Source organism: Pholis gunnellus, assembly GCF_910591455.1.
Source record: "Pholis gunnellus genome assembly, chromosome: 4".
NCBI classification, from domain to species: domain Eukaryota; kingdom Metazoa; phylum Chordata; class Actinopteri; order Perciformes; family Pholidae; genus Pholis; species Pholis gunnellus.
This window is the reverse complement of record NC_136530.1, coordinates 26,487,608-26,512,154: the sequence shown is the minus strand read 5'-3', so window position 1 is coordinate 26,512,154 and position 24,547 is coordinate 26,487,608. Positions and strand designations below refer to the sequence as shown.

The window sequence follows — 24,547 nt, the reverse complement described above, 5'->3', positions numbered from 1 at the left end:
TGTGCACTGTCCACTTTGCTGCTGTGATCCTGTAAATGTCTCCACTGCGGGACTAATAAAGGATTATCTTATCTTATCTTATCTTTTTTGATTTCTCCAGTGCCTTCAACACCATCCAGCCTTTGCTTTTGAGGGACACGCTGGAGCAGACCGGGCTGGACCACCACCTCACTGCATGGATCTTGGACTACCTCACCAACCGTCCACAGTATGCGGATACGGGTGTGAGTCCGACCTGGTGTCCTGCAGCACGGGGGCCCCACAAGGAACTGTTCTAGCTACATTTTGGGATTTATCTTCTGCTGCTCAGGGCAGACGCCCCCCGATTACAAATCTCCCAAGTGCCAAAGACTTTAAGACTTTATCATCACATATAATCTGTTCATTTTCTTTTCTTTATCTGATTTGTCTCTCCTGATTGAAATATTTTAGCTGAGCTTCTGAAAAAACTGAAATACATTGTTGAATAATGGCTAAGTGAGAAGAAAACCTAATAAAAATGAAGATGATCTTAATTCATAACTAATACTTCATTAGATTATTAGGTTAAATCCTGCTTATGCTGAATGTGTCACACATGGCTGGTGAATACAGGTAACAAGAAAAGGACACAAATGCAGACAATAGAGACGGAGGGATAGAGTTCATTCATTGATAACCTGGATGAAGGAAGTAATGAGGCAGGTATGGGTAAAAACCCGGAAGGCAGTCGAAACAAATCCAAAGGAGCAGACAGGAAATCCAAAGTTCAAAAAAGATCTTTCAGAGGTTCAAAACAGGCAGGTCACTGTTATCCAGTTTCAGGTCTCAGATAATAAGATTGCTTGGTTTCTGAAACAGGCCCTTTAAATAAACAGTACTTTACAATCAAATGAACACGTATTGAAGAAATGTAAACCCATAAATTAACATCTGTATGAGAATATTAAGTGTCAAACTTAGTTTGAGCAGTGACAAGTATATTTTTGTACAGAGCATGTTACATGACAAAGACAAAAGGGGTTTGCTCGTGGTCAGGAAGGGCAGCTGATTCAGTCAGCACAGGTTTTATAACTCACTTCAACTCCCAGCTAATTGGTTTGGGATATGGCGGACGCTCACCGCAAAAATGCAAATGAAGTGGATGTGGGTAGGGGAAGTGTGTAGGGGCCGGATAGGAATTGGGCCAAAGAGGCAGAATGTGACAGGAATACAGACAACTGAGACAGACATTTTGACAACAATAGTTGTATTTCGTAGGTGATTGAAGAATTCCAGTTCTTTAGAGCAATCTAAGCCAGGGAATAGATCGGTCACAAATGGAAGGACCAACCATAAAGACTAAATGTTGTTCCACTGTGAGCCTCCAGACCAGCATTACTGCTTCTTGTCACATATTCTCTGTAGAAGCAAACTGGAGGGATTAGCATTGGATATTCACTCATTTGCTGTTTTGATGGTGGTGGAGAGCCCCCACATATGATCAGTTGGGTTGTGATGTTACGACCAAAAAGGCCACAGCATATAATTCACATCTTTTTCATTCTCATCAAACCAGTCGGGGAGCTTCGGTGTCATATCATATAAACAGCCTTATTTATTTCCATAGAGTCAAGTCATTATATCACTTCTTCTTCTGTGTTATGGGCCCCTCTGGTGGTGCCAGAAAACTAGAGCAGTTCATGAATGTGGAGGGAAACTAAAAGACTCCTTTTATGGCTGCAACATTCCATACATGTCTTGTGTTTTTTTCACACAATTTCTGACAATTGAAACCAAAGTAACTACGTTTTCAGAATTGTATTTTTATATTTGAAAAGGAAAAGAAAATAACTATTTGTTTTTTCAAAGATCAACAGAGACATTAATAATGACTTGCTGAAGTCAGTATGACAAAAGTGAATCTAAAGCGGCCATATTCTTCACTTGATGAGCAGGTGACTTAGATTTGGTGGCTGTGGTGCTCTTCCTTTGGGTCTCTACAGACTGGTTTGTTTATCACCTTCATCCATCCATTCAGCCTTTCTTTCGTAACCCAACTCCTCTTCATCATCCCTGCAACACAAGGCAACAACATTCAGACAGGTCAGTCATTTCCTTTTCACCTATTTGACCTGCAGTTATCAAGGAGTTAACGTTCGTCATACTGCATGAATCCTGATACAAGACTATGATGAAGGCGTTAGAAGAGTCCGTTGTTCTCTAAATGTAGACACCTGTGAGTGAAGGTTTTGTTTGATTCATCAGCGACTGTAGTGAGACATTCAGTTCATCCCATGCTCACAGCTCACATCATATTAATATTCCTTAGAATGAATACTAAGACAGTATTTTGCAATCTGCCACATCTTTTGTCATGCAGGTGCTGTGTGAAATGTGGAATTTGAAGTAACTGAATCACCCAGAGCATTATGAGCTTTTGTGTGTGTGTGTGTGAGACAGTGTGTGTGTAGCTGACCGTTTTTTCTTTAGTAGTCTATGAATGATCAGGATGGTGAAGACGATGAAGAGGAAACCAACTACAGCTGTCAGACCCACCAACCAGGGCTGAAGAGTCACTGATTGAGATCCTGCTCCTACTCGCATGCCGGTCTGCACACCTACCACACACACACACACACACACACACACATGTGTACAGAAAAGACTGGTATTTGGTGATAGGTGCTATAACAGCTGCACTTAAATAATGGACTAATATGACAGCAAATATTTACTGCATGGCCATATTTGACATGAGTGCATTTTTCTTCTCTTTTGAGCCATGTTGAAGACAAACTTTATTCACTTTGTGATGGACACTGAGTTATAATGGGCACTTCTAGAATGAGCTGAGATTTTGAGTAAAGTTGCAAGAAAAAAAAGTATATTGTGGTTTACAATACAGGAAAGAAAATATAAGTATAAGTACAGTATTAAGTCAAACTATTCAGGGAAGGACATTTTCATTTAAAAAAAGAATTCTCATGCAATGACACAAAAGTACATAATGTTGAGAACAATATCACAATGTTTTGAGACACAAACATCAAGACATTTTAGTGGCACTAATAAACCATGGTAGGTTAACAACAAAGGGAAACAGATTACTTCAGCTGTCATCATTGTTTCTTACTTGAATGGGGAACACAAATATATACCGACACATAAACCTCCATGTTCATATGTTGAGAGATGGAACAGAATATAAAAGTTTTACCTTTGTTAGCTGAGCAGCTGGAGGCAGTCAGCAGCACACACAACACAACAAAAGACGGATTCATCCTGAATATAACAGAACAAGTCGACTTAACGCTGTACACCGGGACTGGACCTTCAGCTTAACTGGATTGCTGAGAAACACACACACACACACACACCTAACTAATTATGATCAAAGTTCAGTCTAGAGCAAGGTTGTCACAATCTGAAATCTGGGTGTGTGTTATCTGCTGTGTTACTCATCAGCCAGTTCATGTATACTGCATGCATTATAGTACTAGAGTTCATAAACTCCGGTTGTGTCATTTCTGTGAGAATCTGATGTCATTTGATGCCTATTCACAGCTTGTGAGGTCGACGTTCGCATGTGCCATAAATTGTCAAAAAATAATCCTCTGATGACTGTAATTAGCATCTAAATACACTCAGACTACCTGGCCAGAGCCTCCTTCACTCCAGCATGGGAGGAAACTCCTTTTAAAGAAGAAATATCACTCGCCACCGAATTGATTAACTACTTGTTTTGTTTTGCTTTGTATGGGGATAGGTTACTCTGGTCCACACTCCAATACAGTGGGTGGCGGTAATGCACCTTTCGCTGGATGCCATCCGCCATAAAACTTAAAAGAAGAAGAAGAAAAAAAAGACAAGATACTTGTTGCTGCTGGTGCGTAGAAGAAGGTTCGCTTTCACGTGGAGTTAAACACTCACGACACGTTGATACTCATTTCACTAAACACACGGACAATGTCTCGATTGAAAAGAGCGGGTCAGGCGGATCCTCTGGCGGGCTTCAGGACGGAGAAGACGGAGCCTACAATCCCTTCCGGTCTGTTGAAGGCAGCCAGAAAGAGCGGCCAGCTCGACCTGTCCGGCCGAGGGCTAACAGAAGGTAACCGCACTGGGACTTGTTAGCTAACTGTAAATCCGTGAGGGTTTAGTTCTGTCCCACTGTCAAATCATCGAGTGTTTGAGGGCTCTCTGGCACATATTTTGAGCCCTTTATGAACCCTTTCCCTAAGTCAGTATGAAGGCAAATCACCGTCAAAACCCGAGAGCGCGTATTTTACTTTGACGAGCACTTTTTCACTCTCGCGCGAGCAAAAGTCGCTCGCGAAGCTTAAACCTGCTCCCTCGCGAGTAGATTTTCTTTTTGACAGTAAGTGAGCGGACCCAGTCTCCCTTGTATCTCTACATCTGATTGGTTACAATCCTCGTCTTTGGACAAACCGGATATCAGTCTGACACAGACGCCAGGTGTGTAAGGTGCGTTCACACCAAACGCGATGAACGCGGCGCGAATCGCGTTCATCGCGTCCATCGCGCCGCCGGCATCGCCAGGGACTATTTGTGTTCATTCGCGTGCATCGCGCTGGACGCGCCGGAAAGGGGGCGTGGCTTATCGGCCTGAAAGCTGTTCAACTGTCCGCCATCAACCGTAGAAAAATAGCCTCTATTTCTGCTCAGTACGTGTTGTGGAAGTCCCAGATATCACGGGGAACTAAACGCCGTCATGTCTGGTTCATAACATAGTCCGGAGGAGCTCCGTGGATTTCATCGAGCTCACTGTGTCTAGCGAGGACTTCACTGATGACGGGGGGAGCTACTCAACGCTGATTGGCTATCGCGCTGGAGCGTCACGTGATTTTTTTCGCAGAAGTTCAAATATTTCAACTTCTGCGTTTGGGGCGTTTCGGCGTTTTGACGCGTCAAACGCGCTGCGCTATCGCGTCCATCGCGTCTGTACATAGACTTTGTATGTAATCACGCCGCGTTCATCGCGTTCATCGCGTTTGGTGTGAACGCACCTTTAGAGGTGGGTTTCAAACCGCCACTAAACACTACTGTACTCCACTACATCTCAGGATGTTCTACATTTGTCTGACAGCTGTAAACTTTTCAGACTGTAGAAGCTGATGAAATACAAATTATGTTTATAGCGTTGTTAAATACAATAATTAAAAATGTGTTAAAGTCAAGTTGCTCAGGTTGGTTTAAATTCATTCACTCCATCATTCTATTAGACAATGTGTGTTTGATAGTCAAACTGTGACAAACAGCTTAAAGAAACTCTTTGATCTTAATTGATTAAAACATGATGTGAACATATTTAATCATACTGTTGTGTTTACAGAAGAGATATAATGTAGTTGTATATAATATGAGCAACAATTTGGACCTGCTCAAAGATCTGGAGCCAAGATTAGGGACCACTGTTTGTATATTAACTGTTAAATCACTGACAAGTAATTAGTGGATGAAAAAGTATTCAGATCCTCACTGCAGTAAACGTACTAATACCATACTGATGAAACAATAATTCACTACGAGTAAAATACCTGCATTCAAAACCTTAGTTAAGTATGTTATTATCAGCAAAATGTACTTTAAGTGCAGAAAGTAAAAGTACCCGTGCAGTAAAATGTACATTATTTGCCCCTGACCTGTAGCGCAATCTGAAAATCTCCCCGACGTCTGTGTCAGTGATATCCGGTTTATCCAAAGACGAGGTTTGTAACCAATTAGATGTAGAGATACAATGGAGACTGGGTCCGCCCACTTACTGTCAAAAAGAAAAACTACTCGACTTTTGCTCGCGCGAGAGTGAATTTTGCTTGCGCGAGACGGACTTTTGCTCGCGGAGTGATATAAAATCGCTCGTCAAAGGGTACATGCCAAGTCTCTTAATTGCATCCCCGTTTCCCTCACTTGGCTCCTTTCCTTGCGTCTTAGTCCCTCCCACCAGGGATGCATGGAGAGACGCAAGGAAACCATGCGAGGAGAGAGGAAACTAGGAAATATATTTTAAGAGACATGAGACGTCCTTTCCTCAGTTGCGTCACGTGAAGCGACGTCTGTTTCTGATGACGGAGGATCACAGTCGGCTTTAACAGCTGGAGAGACTTTTGAGAAGTTTGTGTCTGTTCACATGATCACTGTACTTAATAATAGTAACTAATAAATGCACACAGTAATCATGAATGTAGAGGTGTTGTCTCTCTGTAGTCTGTTAACAAACTGTCTGTTTATAAGCGCAGGATCGATTTCTACCGGCGGAATGCGTTCGTCTTATTTATGAATTATTTGTGTCTGAAATGATGATAAATGATGTAAAAAGCTCTATGACTTTAATTGTTTCCTTAATAAAAGTTTTTGAGGGAAATATCAGATCATGAAAACACAAATCTTTCTAATAAATGAAGAAAGTTATTTGTGGTCCTAACCGTGGGAAGGACTAAGACGCAAGGAAAGGAGCCAAGTGAGGGAAACGGGGATGCAATTAAGAGACTTGGCATGTACCCAAAGTAAAATATGCGCGCGGCTGTTTGATTTTCGCGCGTGCATGGATCTCATTTGTGGTCTCGGATTTTGACAGTGATTTGCCTTCATAAATCAGCATTAGATGCAGACTTTGCCCAAGGAAAGTACCCACAATTCTTTGCAATGTGACGCTAATCTATGTCATGTTTTTTTATTTTTTTTTATGTTTGTTAAATTCTCAGTATAACTAAATGATTTGCTTATTATACATATTCCAAACAAAAAATCTTAAAAAACTCTTTAAAAATGTAAACGAATCATTTATTTTTTTGGTATTTTGGTCAGACACATGCAACGCTGATTACCGTAATATGTGTGGTATTTGTTATAAATGTATGTTGGTACATAGAGGGTGATAAGAAGCTGTAGTTGGAGGGACTTAGGACCCAGGGGAATGTAGGTGAAGGAAACAGGAAGAAACACAAACAGCTGTTCACCGCTCGCTTGTGTTAAAAATGTCCGCTTAATAATAAAAAAAAACTACATTAACGCGCGATAAAATAATTGTCTGCATTAATTAATTAACGCATTAACTTGCCCAGCAATAAAGATATATAATGTACAAACAGTCCTGTCTATGTATATGACAACATGAAATACAACAAATTAGTTCTTAATCCAAGAGAATGTTCCTAATGATTTAATCATTTGATGACAGCAGCTGTTTGCACTTAAACATGTCAGGATTACAGATAAAGCATTATTACAGTTATTTCATTTTTCTCAATTAGTGGCTGGCTAGTTAGCTAGCCAACGTTAGCTTGCTAATTCCACCATGTTGTTATGTTAACGTTCCACTGGCTACAGTAAGTGAGCAGAACAGCAGACTGGTGGCCAGCAGCAGCTCTGGGAGACGGAGGCACGAGGGTTTGAGCAGATTGAATTCAGCCGCAAGTCGTTTCAGAAGCTGTAGCCTGCTGTCCTCCCAGTGGTGGGGAGTGAGATGGACTGCACGGTGTAATTCTTGTCTTATTTGTGATTATGATGAACAGTAAATTAATCAAATTCATTGCCCCATGCCATATCATTATTTTCTAAACTACTGCTGCTATCCTTCCTCAGCTCTGGCTGTCATATTTGTCGACGCTGCATTGAGGCTTCAGTCATAGGAAGTGGGCGTGGTTTCCTCTCTCAGCCCTTGCCCACTTTTTAGCATTTTTAAAAATGATGCAGTGGTTGGACTGAGGCTTTAATGAATTTGAATCTAAGTACATGTTTGAAGTGATGTTCATCCTGTTAAGCCCGAGCGTCGTACAATTGGGGGACCCTCAAGAAAGTTGAGTGTACAGTAGTGCTGGGCAGTATACCGGTTTAACCGGTTCTTACAGTGAATGCCTCAGTCCCTCAGGATGTGTATCGTCTGAACATTGACACACCAGAGGAGGCCCACCAGAATGTTTCCTTCGGAGTGTCAGATCGCTGGTGGGATCAGACTGACCTCACCAAACTACTCCTCTCATCCAATCATCTCACACAACTGTCTGATGACATCAGACTACTTCCAGCACTCACTGCTCTGGATGTAAGTAACTCCACCAAGTTATACACATTGTCACAGTTTTCCTCTTCCAGTTCCCGTTTGCTAGTTGTTATGCCTGCTTCTGCGTACGCGGAGTAAGAGCTTCTTCAAAAGTCTCTGTCAAGTTACCACAGCTTCTTTCGACCAGAGTTCTCTAACTAAATGAGAACTCAACTGAAAAGGAAAACGAATCTGAAACGGTGTAAAAATGAACCCCATTCTAATAACACTTGACCCAGAGCTCCTGTGATGTGGTCCGAGCCTGATTCATTCACCTTCTGAATATTTAACCTACTATCTACTGAGACACTAACACAATACAAAGCATCTACTTTATTATTTGTAGGTACTGATGAAAGAAGTTTTAACTGAGACATCCGTCACATTTATGATTTATTCTTATTCTAGCTGTTAAACTATAATGTTAATTTTGCTCTGGCAGCTCCATGACAACCAGCTGAGCAGTTTACCCAGTGCTTTGGGAGAACTGCAGGAGCTTCAGCAACTGCGACTCAGGTACACACACACACACACACACACACACACACACACACACACACACACACACACACACACACACACACACACACACACAGTGCAGACCCGACAAAGCTATTGAATTGAATATTACGGCATGATGCGATGGGAATGTTTTTATTGTAAAAACGTAATACTGCAAATCGTGCAAAGTGGAGGCGGCTGTGCGCAAACTACATGGTCCTGTGTGATTGCACCTAGCTGTGTGTCAGTTGCCTGTTCAGGGGAGGGAATATGTAGAGCTTCCTCTGCTTAGGGCTGGGAAGTTACATCCTGTGACACCACATATCCAGCAGGGGGCCCAGGGGAAGGCAACTGTGCAGCTTGTACTGAAGGATCCGAGGTATTCAAAACCTCACACACAGCATGTGGGACCACAGTCACTCCAGTCTCTGAGGGTGGGGCGCTCACAGCCACAACAAGAGAACAATCGGGTTGGCTGGCTGTAGTGTCCCCATCACTTGCATCATCCATTTGTAGGAGCCAGTCAATTGTCTTTGTCACACTGTCCTGTACAGCAACAGGAACCACTAGGTCACATTGTCCACTTCCAGCAACTGAAGAGCAGCTCGACTCCAAGGCGTCGTCACCTCTCATAGGGAGAAAACTCACAGGGAGTAGGAGGTTTCTATGAACAACTTTTCCGCTTGATGTAGCAGGATCTCTGATGCTGTACACATTGATTCCAGGCCTCACAGAAGCCACTTCATAAACTGTGGATTCCCATTTGTCTGCAATTTTCCTCTTGTGTCTTTCACCGCGATTTGCAAGCAAGACTCTGTCGCCAACAGTGGGGGGTGACCCTTTTGCTTTGCGGTTGTAGTTCTTGGCCTGACGAGCCTGTTCTGTCCGACTGTTCAGCCGGGCAATGCGTGCAGCTTCAGACAGGTCATGTTTCAAGCGAGAGACAAACTCATGGTGGTCAACAACAGCACCATTAGGGAGGGCATGCTGGAACACAACATCAACAGGCAGACACGGAATCCTCCCAAACATGAGAAAGAAAGGCGCAAAACCTGTTGTCTCGTGTTCAGTGCAGTTGTAGCAGAACGTCAGCATCTGAAGCATTTGTGGCCACTTGGCCTTGGACTGGGGCGGTAGAGCTCTTATCATGTTCCCAAGAGTCCTGTTGTATCACTTGACAACTCCATTCCCCATAGCATGGTATGGGGTGGTCTGTGACAAATTTAGCCATTGGCTGAAAAGGCGATGTTTCTCAGTCTGGACGGATAATAATCCATTGACTTACATCTTGACTAAGCATAGGTTAAATGCATGTGAACAAAGATGGGTTTCAAGGCTTGCAGCATACAGTTTTGACCTGAACTATGTCCCTGGCACAAAGAATGTGGTTGCCAATGCACTGAGTAGGGAGCCATTTGTCCGGTCACCGTCTTGTAACTGAACCGTATGCCTTGTTACTGAACCATGTAATGGTATGGTGGATAGGACAGTACAAGATGCATTCAGATGTACTAATAATTGCCATTTGGTTGTTGACCAGTCCAAGGAGGGAGCTGTTGTCACTCCACCTCCTCTGCAGGTTTCCCTCTCTTCACAGGATGTTTCCGGCTGTGTTGGATGCACATGACTCTGGAGGTGTCAGTCAAGTGAGAGGCACAGGACCAGCTATTTTTGCCGATATCAACCAGATTGATTCGCTACCAAGGAGTGAACTGGTTAATCTGCAAAAGCAGCATGAGGTCTTAAGCAGAGTTTTATTTTACGTCCGGCGTCGCAGGACGTAAAAGAAAAACCACTATCCAGGTCACGGCACCAATGTAACCTCTGTGAGATGTCTCCTGGCTAAATGAATCTCTTGGAGCTGGTCAGGCTTGTGGTAACAGCAGGTTTATTCCACATCTGCATCTATGACAAAGGACAACAGTAGGATGTTCATCACTTGTGGACAACAGGAAAGTGTCCACACTTGTCATGTGCCACTTTCAAGACAAGGGAACAAATCTTTGTTCGCGCCACCACCTGGGAAACGTAATTTTTCTCACAATCCTCAACCATGGGAACCCATTTTCTGAACAGCAAATCATTATAGAAGAAGTAGCCATTAGCCGCACTATTTATCTCAAAAACAGGCAAAACTTGCTCAAATATTTATTTCAAAGAAGAATCATCACATTGCTCCTGTACTACCTGACACAGGAAGCTCAGACATAGATGGGACGTCCAACACTACATCAACACTTTTGCTGTTGACGTGACACGTCAGGATCTGATTTGCCCATAGCACGTGTAAATACGCAGGATGTATAGACCTCTGGCAACACTCTGGAGCTCTCGTCAGACACGGAATCAATAGCACATCATGTGACCACAGGTGTTGGAGGAGTGTCAGTGCAAACTCAGCTACCAGCCAAGCTGTTGCCCTCTTCCTCGTTACAGATATTACTATTGTCTAAGTTGACACCTGTGTAAAGTCGGATTCAAAATTCTCACTTTCTTTGAAAGCCTGTCACACGAAACAGCATCAGAACCACTTCCCAGCCCATAAACAACATTGGGAGCCACAGAGCACTCTCTGAAACTGATCTTATGGAGCAACACATACTCATCAGCTGACAGGGCAGCATTAGCTGTGATTTTTCATTTGATGATATATGTCGCAATATGGTCAGGAAGAATATTTTGAAACTGCACCAAAATCATCAAATCACACAGATCTTCAAAAGTAGTAATGTCAAAAACAAAATGTAATTATTTTTCACCAGCACCCCCCTTTAAATTACCTCATAATCCTAGAGATTCACAAACTTTATCCAACAAAGACATTTAATGTTGGATCTGTCTAAGAGTATAATCATGGCTCCCTGATCATGGATCACCTTACCAAACTGTTTGCTGCTGTATCAGTTGTAACTATCTCAAATGCACACAACCAATTAAATTAAATGTCTGGCCTGTGGTGGGACTAACCACATAATAAACTGAAATATAATGTGTGTTGGTTCTCCTGTGTGGCCAGTCATAACCAGCTGACTTCACTGCCAGTTGAAGTGTGTACTCTGAAGAACCTCTGTAGCATCAACCTCCAGCAGAACCAGCTGGAGAGCCTGCCAGACGAAGTGGGACATCTGGAGAACCTGACACAGCTGGTAATTACCACAATATGTATGTATGTAGGTAGTTAGTGTATTACACTCCCACCGGACTGTTTCTGCTGGGTTGAGTGATTGGCTGACGGAGGTGTTATGTTTGGTTGAAGGACCTGTCTAACAACCATCTAAAGGGCCTGCCCTCCAGCCTGGGCCGTCTCATCCGGCTGCAGAAACTGAACCTGTGTCACAACAATCTCAGCTATCTGCCTGCCACCCTGGCCCAGCTCACAAGTAAGACCAGCTCTTCTGCTTCTTTACATGGCTGCCGTTCAAGCCCGGATAGAACTATAATGTAAGGTGTCTGTCGGTCTAACTATGATGGAAGGTGTCTGTCTGTCTGACTGTCTAAATATAAATGTTCTTCACATATCTCGAGAACCGTTCATGTTATCTATTTCACACTTGGTGGTTGTATTGCTGGGAACTCCATTAAGGGATTTTTAAAAAATGTGGGGCAATTTAGACAATATTAGTAAACCTTGTGGAAATAAATACACAGCCTCTCTGTAGCAGTGGGGGCGGAGCTTCATGGCTCTGTAGTCCAGTATGTGGTCTGCAGTGGGCGGACTGCAGTTCACTTTGGATGCTGGATAGAGCCCGCTAACGCTACGTGGATGCTGGATAGAGCCTGCTAACGCTACATTGATTCTGGATAGAGCCTGCTAACGCTACATTGATTCTGGATAGAGCCTGCTAACGCTACATTGATTCTGGATAGAGCCTGCTAATGCTACATTGATTCTGGATAGAGCCTGCTAACGCTACATTGATTCTGGGTAGAGCCTGCTAATGCTACATTGATTCTGGATGAAGCCTGCTAACGCTACATTGATTCTGGATGAAGCCTGCTAGCGCTACATTGATTCTGGGTGAAGCCTGCTAATGCTACAAGGATGCTGGATAACGTTACAACCCAACTTTTCTTCACTTCCCTGGAGTCAACGAGGAGATAGCCTTCCAAAACAGCACCGCTCTCCCACTGCCACTTAAGTTGTCTTAAGTTTTAGCCACACTTTACCCATGTCAAATTACCTCCAGTCATTGAATCTGTGCCATACTTTGTAACTGCGGTGGTTATGTCAAAGCAAGGGAGTCATATGCCTTTATGGAAATGAATTCCTCCAGTGTATTTTACTAATGTTTCTGATAATGGATGTGGTTTCCAGGGCCAGATTTAGTAATTTGATGGCCCCAGGCAAACATCATCTTCCTTTACTTTTCACCCTTTCTCCGGAGTAGTACTCAAACCTTTCTTTCCGAAGTAAAACTATTTACTATTAGTAGTAAAACTATTAATACCACACAGTAAAAATTCTGCTGTAAAATGTGACAGAGAGGCATTATCAGCACAAAATTTACTTAAATTTACTTAACGTCTGATTTAGCAAATGATCAGAGTGGTTGAACAAGATGTTTATCAATTTGTAAAGTGTGCCGTCAAAAACAGACTGTTGCGGCGAACACTTTGGATATGTTCCACCATCTTTGAGATAGTCCTCACCTGTCCAAGTCAAGATTTAAAAAAAACAGGAGGTGCTGATTAACTAAGTGTCACGTAGTTCACAATGTGCCTACGGGCTATAAAAGCTATTCCCATATTTTTTAAATATCCAAACTATAAACACTAACTGGAAATGGTTGATGATGATAATAAATGCTGTAGTTCCTTATCTAAATTAGAAATATTCTGATTAATGATTGTGAAACCGTGATGTTTCCTCTGACAATAAACCTAATATCAAAATCTCACCTGCTGAAATCCTTAGGTTCTAAACAGTTTTGAACGGGCACTGCAAAATGTCTTGAGTTTCATTGACAGTAGTTAAACAGCAATTGTAAAAAGGAAAAGGAGTGGAATTAGTGCTATTAAATGTGTGTATGTATATGTACACATTATATATGTGTATGTATACACATTTAACATTTGAGTTCTGACTTGATCTCACAGATGTTAAGCTGTTGGACTGCAGCAATAACCAGCTGACTGACATTCCTGCCAGCCTATCAGGTATGCTTGCTCTGGAGCAGCTCTACCTCAGACACAACAAGCTCCGCCTCCTCCCAAAGCTTCTTGCACCAGCGCTCAAGGTAACAATAGCAACATGAGTTTCCCCAGGTGTAAAGCTCATTTATGGTATAACTGTGTGTGTGCGTGTGCGTGTGTGTGTAGGAGTTGTATGTGGGGAACAACCACATTGAGCAGTTGGAGACGGAGCAGCTGGCCTGCCTGACAGCCATCTCTCTTCTAGAACTCCGAGACAACAAGATCAAAATCCTCCCTGAACAGATCACCTCACTGAGCACGCTCACACGCCTCGACCTCACCAACAATGACATCACCACGTAGGTCATTGGCATCATGACAACGTTACTGTTTGTGTCCATGAGCCAAACTGACATGTTTGAAATATTTAGTCAGTACCAAATGTGACCACTAGCTCTGCCATTGAAACACATTATTGTTTACATTTACTCCGACACTATTTAAATTATGTGATATAATCCTAAATAATTTCCGTGTGATGGTGTAAACCAACACTGTGGAGTGATCTAGATCAGAGGTTAGCAGCCTAGCCTTCTATATTTAGCAGTAGACACTGTCAGTACCCTATCATCACCTGGGTTTCAGGTATTTCATGTGAAAAGCATCTCTCTCTGTCAGTCTTCCAGCATCTCTCAGCCTGCTGCCCAATCTGAAAGTGTTACTGTTGGAGGGAAACCCTCTGAGAGGAATCAGGAGAGACCTGCTCACTGTAAGTAACACACCGAGACAGACAGAAGATAATGCAGAGCTAGTTCTGAATCCTAGTATTGGTGAACTAGGATTATGCAACAACATGCATAACGACAGCCCTTACATGTAAAATCACTGTAAACCGCTTTTATAAAATGTTTACTACATATTAACACACAGATAATCATTCTAATGCAAAGCATATGTTCTTCAGCAACACAAAACAGAACGGTTGCTTAAAGATTGGGGTAGTTAGTAGCATTTATCTGGACATCACCAATAATTGTGCAGCATACGCTCTCGCTGTAGTTTGGGTACCGGTAGGATTGAAGGGACGATTCACATTGATGTCCCGTCACTGACACCATATCTTTGCATCTCGGCCAGCCTCTGGTTTTTGTACTGTGGTGCTTCTAGAGCAGTGGTTGGCGTAGATGAGAGGTAGCCAACACAGTGCCCACAGGGACCACGTGAGTCACCCGCAAGGCATGTTCTAAAAATAGCACTAGTCTCCATGGAGCTCCGTCTAAAATCCATCTAAATTCTTCTTCAATCGAAAACGCTTGCATTAATGTAGATTTTAAAAGGCAGAGGCCGCCGCACCGCACTAGATTTTCAGGTTTCGAATGGCGGGCGCTTCCCATTGGCGCCGCCGCGAGCGCACCCTGTCAATCCCCCGTCAGTCCTCGGAACAGGCTGCGGGGCGACAACTCGTGGGTAGCGGGGGTAGAGGCGAGGCAACTGTAATGGTAAAAAATATATATCAGTTTCATGAAATGGTTTAGAAACATTTGACGGCTTAGAAGAACAGAGGTAGAGACATTTAGGCTTGTCCAAACATGGTTTACGACCAGACCACATACTGAGTGTTACTGTTTTACTTTCGAGGGTCGTAAAGAGAGACACAGGAAGGTGAGCAAAAGTTCACACTGGGGGTTTCTTCCTCTCCTGGGGATGTTAAAGGGTCACGTAAATGAATCTGACAATGAGATCAAGGGAAAATGGGAGATCAGATCAACCAGCGTAAGACACCTTTGACCTGTCTAAAGGCGGAGACTGTTTCTGTTGTAGTGTATATAGTATGTGAGGATTTGAACTGATGTTGAAGAATGCTTCCAGCAGACTGTGTGAAGAGCTGTGTTGGAGATTCTCCCTCTTGCAAGAGAATAAATGGAACAGGACAACTTTGAATGATTTGGAGACTTGGATTATTTTGATTTGCGAATATCACTCTCTTCTCCCGATTAACATAGAACTATTCTACGACACAACGCAGTCCGACCGAAAAGGCCCAGACTAGAGGTGCCCTTGAAGTAGCTCTCAGTGTTAAAGTAGGTTGGTGACCCCTGGCGTAGATTGTAGCGGTGCCGGCTGCTTTACAAATCTGTGCCAACATAGAAACAAGGACGTTCACTCCCATGGACTCTATACCATGGAGAAAAGGACTCATTATGTTAATGATAACAATACTAAATCAGATTTTTTTTGCACTTTTCAAAGTATTTAGAGAGACTTTAAATTCATTAGAATAAAAAAACTAAACGCATTTGGTATTTTTCACTAATATGTGTGTAGAAATGTTCCTTTTGATCACAAAATAAGCGCACGCGCAAAATTACTGTTGGATTCATGACAATTGCGCACTGGCTAATTTTGGTCTTGACATTGTTCGTATGTTAGTGAATCAGAATTAAATTAAATTCAATTTATTTTGTATAGACCAAAACCAAATTCTCCTCAGAGGGCTTTACAATCTGTACACACGACATCCTCTGTCCCAGGACCCTCACATCAGAACAGGAACAACTCCCCCAAAACAAACCTTTACAGGGAGAAAAGAGGAAGAACCCCTAGAGAGAAGGATGGACAGAATGTGTACAGAATGAACAACATAACAGAGTTACAACACATTCAATGCAAATGACAGAAATGATTCATATGAGAGTAGTAAGCAGAAAAATGATGGAAAAATTACATCTTCTAATAATAACAGCAGCAGTGGATATAGTAGAATAATAATGATAATAAAAGCAGTAATGGTATCGGTAATAGTAATAGCAATGTGACTATTAATAATAAAGATAGTAGCAGTGGGAGTCAGCAGGGCCACGACATCCATCTTCAGTTGTAGTCTGTAGTATTTGTCATGTTCAACCGCCTCAACAAGTAGGACTTAAAAACACAAGCCAATGGTCCAGATATAACCACGATCCATGGAAACCTGTGAGGAGAGAAAGCACAAAGACTCCGGGTCGTCAGTAATGTGTAACGTGTTAGTAATCATTCTCATGCTCGCATACTGCCACGGCCCCCGTTTCTCTGCATACGGTATACGTTTGGTAGATCATGGAGCAAGCAGTGGGTCACTGTGTGACTTAGTGGAGAGCAGGACCGCTCTTCAATCAGAGGATCGCCGGTTCGATCCCCGGCTCCGGCCCCACTCGTTGCATGTCGATGTGTCCTTGAGCACATCCAGCCTGTGGTGATAGAATCTGAATTGTAGGTTGCTTTGGATAAAAGCGTTTGCTAAAAGACTGTAATGTAATGTAAGTTGTTATAAATGAGGGTTAGGGTTAACCCGAACACTGAGATATGGACTGTGGTTCAGGAAAAAAAACAAAAAAACGGTTTGATATTAAAGTTTATGCAAAAAAAGAATAATGGACCAAAAATCAAAAAGTACCGAATAGTGAGAAGCTTCATTCATAACCTTGATATTTGAATTCTAAATAAAAATTTGAATGTAGTTTAATGAATGCGGTTTTAAGATGACATGCATTCATTTAAAAGGTGTGTGTTTAAAGAGAGCCGGCCGGGCGGTCATCATTTATGTTTCATCATTTATGTTTCATCATGGTCCGAGGCCGTTCTAAATTTCAGATGAATCCCTGATTTTTGCGTTAAACGTGCGGACACACTGTTTATGAATGAAGCCAATATTATCTCCTATCAGCAGCTACTATTCTCGTTTTCCCTAAGCTGCTGTCACTTGCCAGCGATATTCTGTTACAGTGTAGCTTCTGGCAACATAAATGGAAAAAGGTGAGCATAATTGACTACAAATCAAAATATGCAAGCTAGCTAACGTCACATTGTTAACTTACAAACGTGGTCTTTTATGGCCTAAATCTTTCTCTGACCCTAGCTGGCTCCTTCCTATTTATTTCAGCATGTACTACAGGCCGCATCACAGCGTTCTATAATAGTTCTGACTACTCTTTTTCACCATGCATGTTTACATCCCTGTACTTTACTACAAGTCTCTATATCATATCAAGATATTATTGTTGAATTGAATAAAAACAAATCTTGACAGATCTAAATGGAGTACAAATATAGAGCACAATAGATTGTTGCAGTATTCAAATAGCGGGAAATCAGCTTGTTCCAAAGCTAAGAAAGTAGCACAGTGTCTATAAACCAGACCGCGCCTGTGTCACCGGAAAGGTGCTCATTTATAAGAAAAGTTTCCATCTGACAGCTTTAAAATCAGTGCAGTCACACATTGTTCCCTGCACACGTCTTGAGATAATAGTACTAGAGCTTTGCAGGTGATGCGTAACAGATGTTCTGTGTGTATTTAACAGCTGGTAATGTTCACAAGAACAAACATTCACATTAATATTCTTCTGTTGTCTTCCTCACAGAAAGGGACCAATGAGCTTCTGAAATATTTAAGGGGAAGAATTAAAGGTACAGTTGACTTTTTGTGCTGACCTGAAACTGTTTTCACCAGTGAACCTGAAAGGGCTCAAACACGTGTGTTCATGAGACATGTCAGACACAAAGTTTTCCTAATTCCATCAGGAGAATTACTGGATCAGGTTGTCATCATGCATAAGGTACTAGCTAGATGTTTCTGAGCTTTTAACAACATTTCAAGGTCGCTCTGTGGAAGGAGGCGGTTGGCTCTCAGGGCTGACAGGTAAGGGGAGTGCAGAGAGCCACCACCCTGACCAGTACAGAGACTGTTTCATCACACGGGGACTCAGAATTCACTGGGAGTGGGTCGGTACTACAAACCACTCAACACCTCCTCCAGACAGGAAGACTGGACGACACGGACGACAGCTGTAGGGGGACCATCAGGTACAGGGCTGTCATGGCTTCAGTCAGAATGACATACACAGTAATCACAAAAGAAACGGCTGTAAAGCAATGAATATGTAATATTACAACAAGGCAGAAGCCCGAGAAAGCCTAAGAGCCTGTTGGCTGTGTGCACTTAGTTAGCAGCGTTTACTGAAGCAGGATGCCATCTTAGAATAGGAGCAAAGGACAAGAGACTGAGCACAACATCAGTGGTCTGTGAACTCAAGAACAAAAATGCTCATCCACTGTGAAAAGGTCAAAAGTCACGGACCAGGAGTCTGACAGCGGAGACCATCTCCTCCATGAGACTCAAGTTCTATACTGAAACTGAGCTGTAATTACAAGTTCAGAAAAAGCTCGTAAGTGGACCTGATTATACTGTGTGACGTGTGAATTCAACCACTGACACCAGTAGTGAGGGCTGTTCATGTCTTTGTTCTCATCTCAGCTCACCTGATCCTCCACATGCAGTGTCTGATGTGGCTGGCTGCCACCAAGTCCACCTGACCACAAATTAGATTTCTTCAATTCATCAAATATTGCAGATTAATTATTGGGGTTGTGAATATAAAAGATAGTTCAGTAAAACAGAGTTGTGTGTGTTGCAGAGGATCCTGAGAGAGCAGATGAAGAACAGACAGCTATGACCCTACCCAGCCAGGCCAGGGTCAATGTACACAACATTATCACTCTCAAGTCATTGGTGTACAGGTTAGTGATCCACTCATGTGTTAACCTTTTTCATCAGAGCTTGGCGAGACACTTGTTAGTTATGTACTTTGTGGTATCTGTGCTTGTTGTGTCACTGCTATGTTAACACTTGCTTCACATACAGTTTGGGAGCAGCTGGTTGTTCCAGGTTTCTGTGTGCATGGTGTGACCTTGTTTACTGCTACATACATCCTTCCACGCAGTGTGCTGAGAGGGTTTTCAGTTCTAATCAGATCAGTCAGGTCGGGGGCAACGGCCAGGTTGCACAAACGTATATGAAGCAGAGAGAACGAAGGTCAATGATAAAGTTATGATGTAAATAAATCCCAATATGTCCGATATGAACAGCTGATATTAGCTTGTCGCACATCTATTGGTATCCGCATATATGTGACATATATGCTAACAACATATATGTCAGCCTATCCGTAAGAAGAAATGTTATAATATGTTTGAGGTCATTTAGAAACCGTGTCTCCGTTACAGAGTTTGTCCACTTTCTTTTATATGTTATTTATAGTGCTGGGCAAGTTAACACGTTATTATCACGTTAAGGCATTCATTAATTAACGCAGATAATAACTTTATCGCGCGTTAATGCAGTTTCTTTTTTATTTTTTATTAAGCTGACATTTTTAACACAAGAACCGGGCAGCGAGCGGTGAACAGCTGTTTGTGTGACATCACTTCCTTCTGCTGCCGCTCTCCCCTCACCGGGTGACACGCCCGGTCCGGAACTGTCAGTTCCTCCTGTCTCACACACACACACACACACGCACGCACAGGATCGTGACAATATCAAAATACATATTGTGGAGTTTTTAAATAAACATATAAGCACAAACTGCTCTTAACTGCAACTCTTTATTAGCATAACTTCCACATTCACGTTACTTCCACGGTACAGACTACAAGCTCCATGCTTCACCTACATTCCCCTGGGTCCTAAGTCCCTCCATGTACAGCTTCTTATCACCTTCTATGTACCAACGTACATAACAAATACCACACATATTACACAGTAATCAGCGTTGCATATGTGTCTGACCAAAAAAAGCAATGATTCATTTAAATTATTTTTTAAAGTTGTTTTGTTTGGAATATGTATAATAAGCATATCATTTAGTTATCGCTACTGAGAATTTAACAAACATAACATGACGTAGATAGGTTTGCAGTTTTCAAGAAGTATATTTCAAATTGCATCTCATCTAAAGTTGTGAACACCGGCTGAATATCTATTATCACAATCATTATAACTGTGTTATAACTGCTACTGTGTAAAGAGAATACTGCTGTTAAAAAAAACCTGATTTGTTTCAAGTGTTTGCAAACCGAATGTTATTGCACTTTCGTACTTTTTAGTACTTTTAAAATAAAAGTGCGCAATATACTACTTTTGAATTCATTATTGAATTCAAAAGAATTATGCGCATAACAATGAGATTAATCTCAGAAAAAAAATGGTAATCGTTGCCCAGCACTAGTTCTTTATTTATTTAATTTTCAATAAAGTTGTATCTTACTTATCTAAAATGTTTATGTGTTTATGGAAAAGCCAGTGGTGTTCTAATATCATGTCAGACTTCCTGCTTCAACTCTGACCGACTCTTTGTTCTGTCGTTGTGTGGACACTTTTCCTTTGCAATGACAAATCACTAGCAACATGTCAGGTGGGTAGTAAAGATTAGGTTCAGATCATCTGCATGTTAGTTAGTTTCAAACCTGTCTGACAGTGTTGTGTGTTGTTATGACGACAGTGTTGTTATGAATGATCAAAATGAAAATAATGGATATATAAGCAATGATACTGAATGCTTTGTGTGTGTTTGTGTTTAGTGAGAAGCAGGCAGCTAATATTCCAGATGAGCTGTTTGATGCTGCAGCAGATCAAAGTATTACCACTGTTAACTTCAGCAAGAACCAGCTGACCTCCATACCTCCTAGGTACACACACACACACACACACACACACACACACACACAATGCAGGTGGTGCTGACATCGTCGCTGTGTGTCATGGACCTCAAAGATTGTACTGCACAGAGATGCCTGACCTGATGTGTGTGCTGTGTGCAGACTGGTGGATCACGTACCCTCACTGTCAGATATCAATCTGGGTTTCAACAGACTGACCTGTTGTTCTCCTGACATCTGCAAGTTCCTGCAGCTGATGCACATCGACCTCAGGTACAGTCTAGAATGCTTGTTGTCGTGGTATAAAAGCTCTGCATCCACTGTATTTACATGGATAATTATTGTCCACGGTGACACAAAATGTCTTGTTTTTCCAACTGTCAGCAACACAAAGATATTAAGTATATGAAGCTGCTAATACTGTCCTCTATCTGGTGGTTCTGTCCTGTTTACCAAACATTTACATATAGGATAATTCAATTAAAAAGCCAATACTTTAACAGTGTTAGAGATCCCATATGTGAAAACAGGATTTTGATATAGAACCATTAGAGCCTGGGTTAATATATGTCTTGCCTCTTCTTATTTCAGGAATAACCAGCTGAGGGATTTACCATCTGAAATGAAGAACTTAACTAAACTATGCTCCATTATCCTCAATTACAACAGGTAACTTATTGATTCAGGACCAGTCCGACTCCACACCCGTTCAGTGGAACTAATGAAAAATACCGTGATACTCATTTTTGGTCATACCGCCCAGCACTACTCCACACACACACCAGAATTCACCCCTTCGAGCTAACCCCCCTACTGGTAATAACAATTTTACTGGTGTATCTCCCTATGCAGACTGTTGTTACACATAGGCACCCAGTGAGATGTTGCGCTGTGTGCAGCGGCTCCCTCTGGCCCGGGCCTCTGCAGTTGATAGCTGTGTCTTTGTGGCCGACAGGATGGTGTTGATTAATGCCGCTCCAGATTGTATTTTTATCAGCACTCTCAGGACCTCAGGCTGGGGTGGAGGGCTCGCTGAGGTGTTCGGGAACTGATTTACTAGTCGGGTAATGAGCACCGGGCTTTCTCCTCACTGCAGAGGACCAAAGTTGGTCGTTGAAATCCATTTGATTGCATCTTAATTTACCCCCCTACTAGGGGGTCTCTGTTAATGCCTTTAAAAATCTGTCAACATCAGGCCAATCTTCATTTGTCATATTCCAATCGAGTGGAACATTTATTTTAAGGTTGTAGTTGTCTCATATAGAGCGCTGCATGGCCAGGGACCTGCTCCATCCCTATATCACCAGCAGGTCACTTAGGTCTTCTGACAAGGGCTACATAATCAAGATGCTTCCGCAAGGAAACACTACCAGCCCATCACAAACCTACCATTTATTTATTCAAAAAATGACCGTTTATCATCATAGCTATGCTGTTGATATCCCTATTTACTAATGACTTTGGTTCCCTAGAATCCCTCTATTGACGAATAGACCAAATTAACAGCTGAATGTCTCAACAATGTCTTTGGCCAAAAGGACAAAACTGAAATAATTGTATTTGGTAAAAAAAATAGAGACATAAAAGGATCTAAAACTGTTAAAAGCCTTGCTGCCCAGCTCTGGAACCAAAGTCCTGATTGTATCAAAGGTAGCTATCAACATTCAAATCTAGACTTAAAACGTGATTGTTCTCAGACGCTAACTGATAGAATGCACCTTCTTTTAGCTCATCTAAAGCACTCTTCCTTGTTTAGTGAATTTTTGTATGAATATTTGACCTGCTCACCTGTGAAGCACGGTGTATGAACTGTGCTATATAGAGCTCCTACAGGAGCATCCTCTCTCCTCTGAGATGGCAGACCTCAGTGGGTTTCCGGGTCAGGGGCGGAGGAGCGAGGATGAGAGGAGCAGCATTCGCTTAACTAGCTAGAAGTTAAGTGAGTCTCCTACAGTTTTTCCTCTCTTGTGTTTTTACTGATCGCAGGTTCAAGTCCTTCCCTGAAGTCCTTTATCAGATACTGTCCTTGGAGACGGTGTTGCTTGGTAACAACCAAGTGGGCGAGGTGGACCCTCATCGTCTGATGAAGTTGGTTCATCTGTCGACACTGGATTTGTCAAACAATGACCTGCTGAACATCCCCCCTGAAATGGGCCTGTGTGCCAGCCTCAGGTATGGAGCACAGTCTACACACTGCTGTCCATTGTCCCGACATGTTGGGCACACCACCACCAGTCAGCTCCTCTGCCTCTGGTGCTCAGTATTTTTCCTGATGCTCTGTAGGAGTCATACTATGATCATGACATGTATCCACATTTCCTCTTGGTTGCTTCTTAATGAAGTTATTCAGCTCTGTTTTTAGTCCCTATCCAAAGCACAGTGTGTTAATGTCTAGTACTTCATTGTGGTGAGGTCTAATTATGTTTTCAAAATGATCTGTGTTTCTTTTGAGTTGAGGAAAATGGATTGTAAGACCTGTATTGTTTCTCAGGTGTCTCAGTCTGGAGGGGAATCCTTTCCGCACACCCAGAGCAGCCATCATGGCCAAAGGAACAGATGCAGTGTTGGAGTACCTCCGCAGCCGCATACCTACATGACCTCAGCCCAAATGGCTCCGCCACCATGCTCACAGATCTGTTTTCATCAATGTTGACATTTAAATGCATTAAAACAAATTGTTCTTGATCTTGATGTTACACAAGTTTGCAATTCAAAATCCACAGCATCCCACAGAATCACTTTCTCTCTGAAGTTGATCTGGTTTGTATTAGATGTATTAGATTGAATGTCATGAATATTTCTGGACAATCTGATTCAAACTGATGCCTACATGTTTGACTGAAAAAAAACACTTCTCTTAATAAAGTTAACAATCAGATGGAGTGGTTGTATAATAGTGTAGCAGCAGTTCTTCATTAGAATAGAAGCTATAATACCAACATTTAAGATGGGACAAAACTTTATTTATCCAGAGAGAATTAGCTGTAAGCAGTTGCAGTACAAAAGTATGAAAACATATATGTGTGTGTGTGTGTGTGTATATATATATATATATATATATATGTATGTATATATATATATATATATATATATATATATACACATACATATATATATACATACATACATATATATACATACATATATATACATACATATATATATATATACATACATATATATATATATACATACATATATATATATATACATACATATATATATATATATATACATGTATATATATATATATACCACCTCCATCCGGGCTCATTACGTGCACAGTGATATCTTCTCGCCCACACTCAACATCTCGTCGTCCCCTTTTCTCCTTGACTAAACTGATAGTTGGGGATTCCATAATCAGAAACATCCATTTCTTCAACGCAGCCACACACTGTTTCCCCGGAGCCACGGCCTCTG

At 41.9% G+C, this 24,547-nt stretch overlaps 1 protein-coding gene across 1 annotated transcript; it reads left to right on the top strand.

The window, feature by feature from the left end:
- The first annotated feature begins 3,818 nt into the window (after window positions 1–3,818).
- On the top strand, window positions 3,819–23,809 carry lrrc40 (leucine rich repeat containing 40). Its single transcript, XM_079158022.1, has 15 exons — window positions 3,819–4,072; window positions 7,842–8,023; window positions 8,463–8,536; window positions 11,538–11,667; window positions 11,778–11,901; window positions 13,619–13,758; window positions 13,841–14,013; window positions 14,333–14,423; window positions 18,052–18,097; window positions 19,105–19,207; window positions 21,047–21,154; window positions 21,287–21,397; window positions 21,716–21,793; window positions 23,111–23,296; window positions 23,616–23,809. The coding sequence occupies exons 1-15, from the start codon at window positions 3,928–3,930 to the stop codon at window positions 23,719–23,721; spliced, it is 1,797 nt and encodes a 598-aa protein (XP_079014148.1). The 5' UTR covers window positions 3,819–3,927; the 3' UTR covers window positions 23,722–23,809.
- The last annotated feature ends 738 nt before the right edge of the window (window positions 23,810–24,547 follow it).

Coding starts and splice junctions, on each gene's coding strand:
- lrrc40 (XM_079158022.1), top strand. CDS start 3,928: ATGTCTCGATTGAAAAGAGCGGGTCAGGCGGATCCTCTGGCGGGCTTC. Junction 8,537..11,537: donor CTTCAGCAACTGCGACTCAG/GTACACACACAC, acceptor CTGTGTGGCCAG/TCATAACCAGCTGACTTCAC. Junction 14,014..14,332: donor ACCAACAATGACATCACCAC/GTAGGTCATTGG, acceptor TCTCTCTGTCAG/TCTTCCAGCATCTCTCAGCC.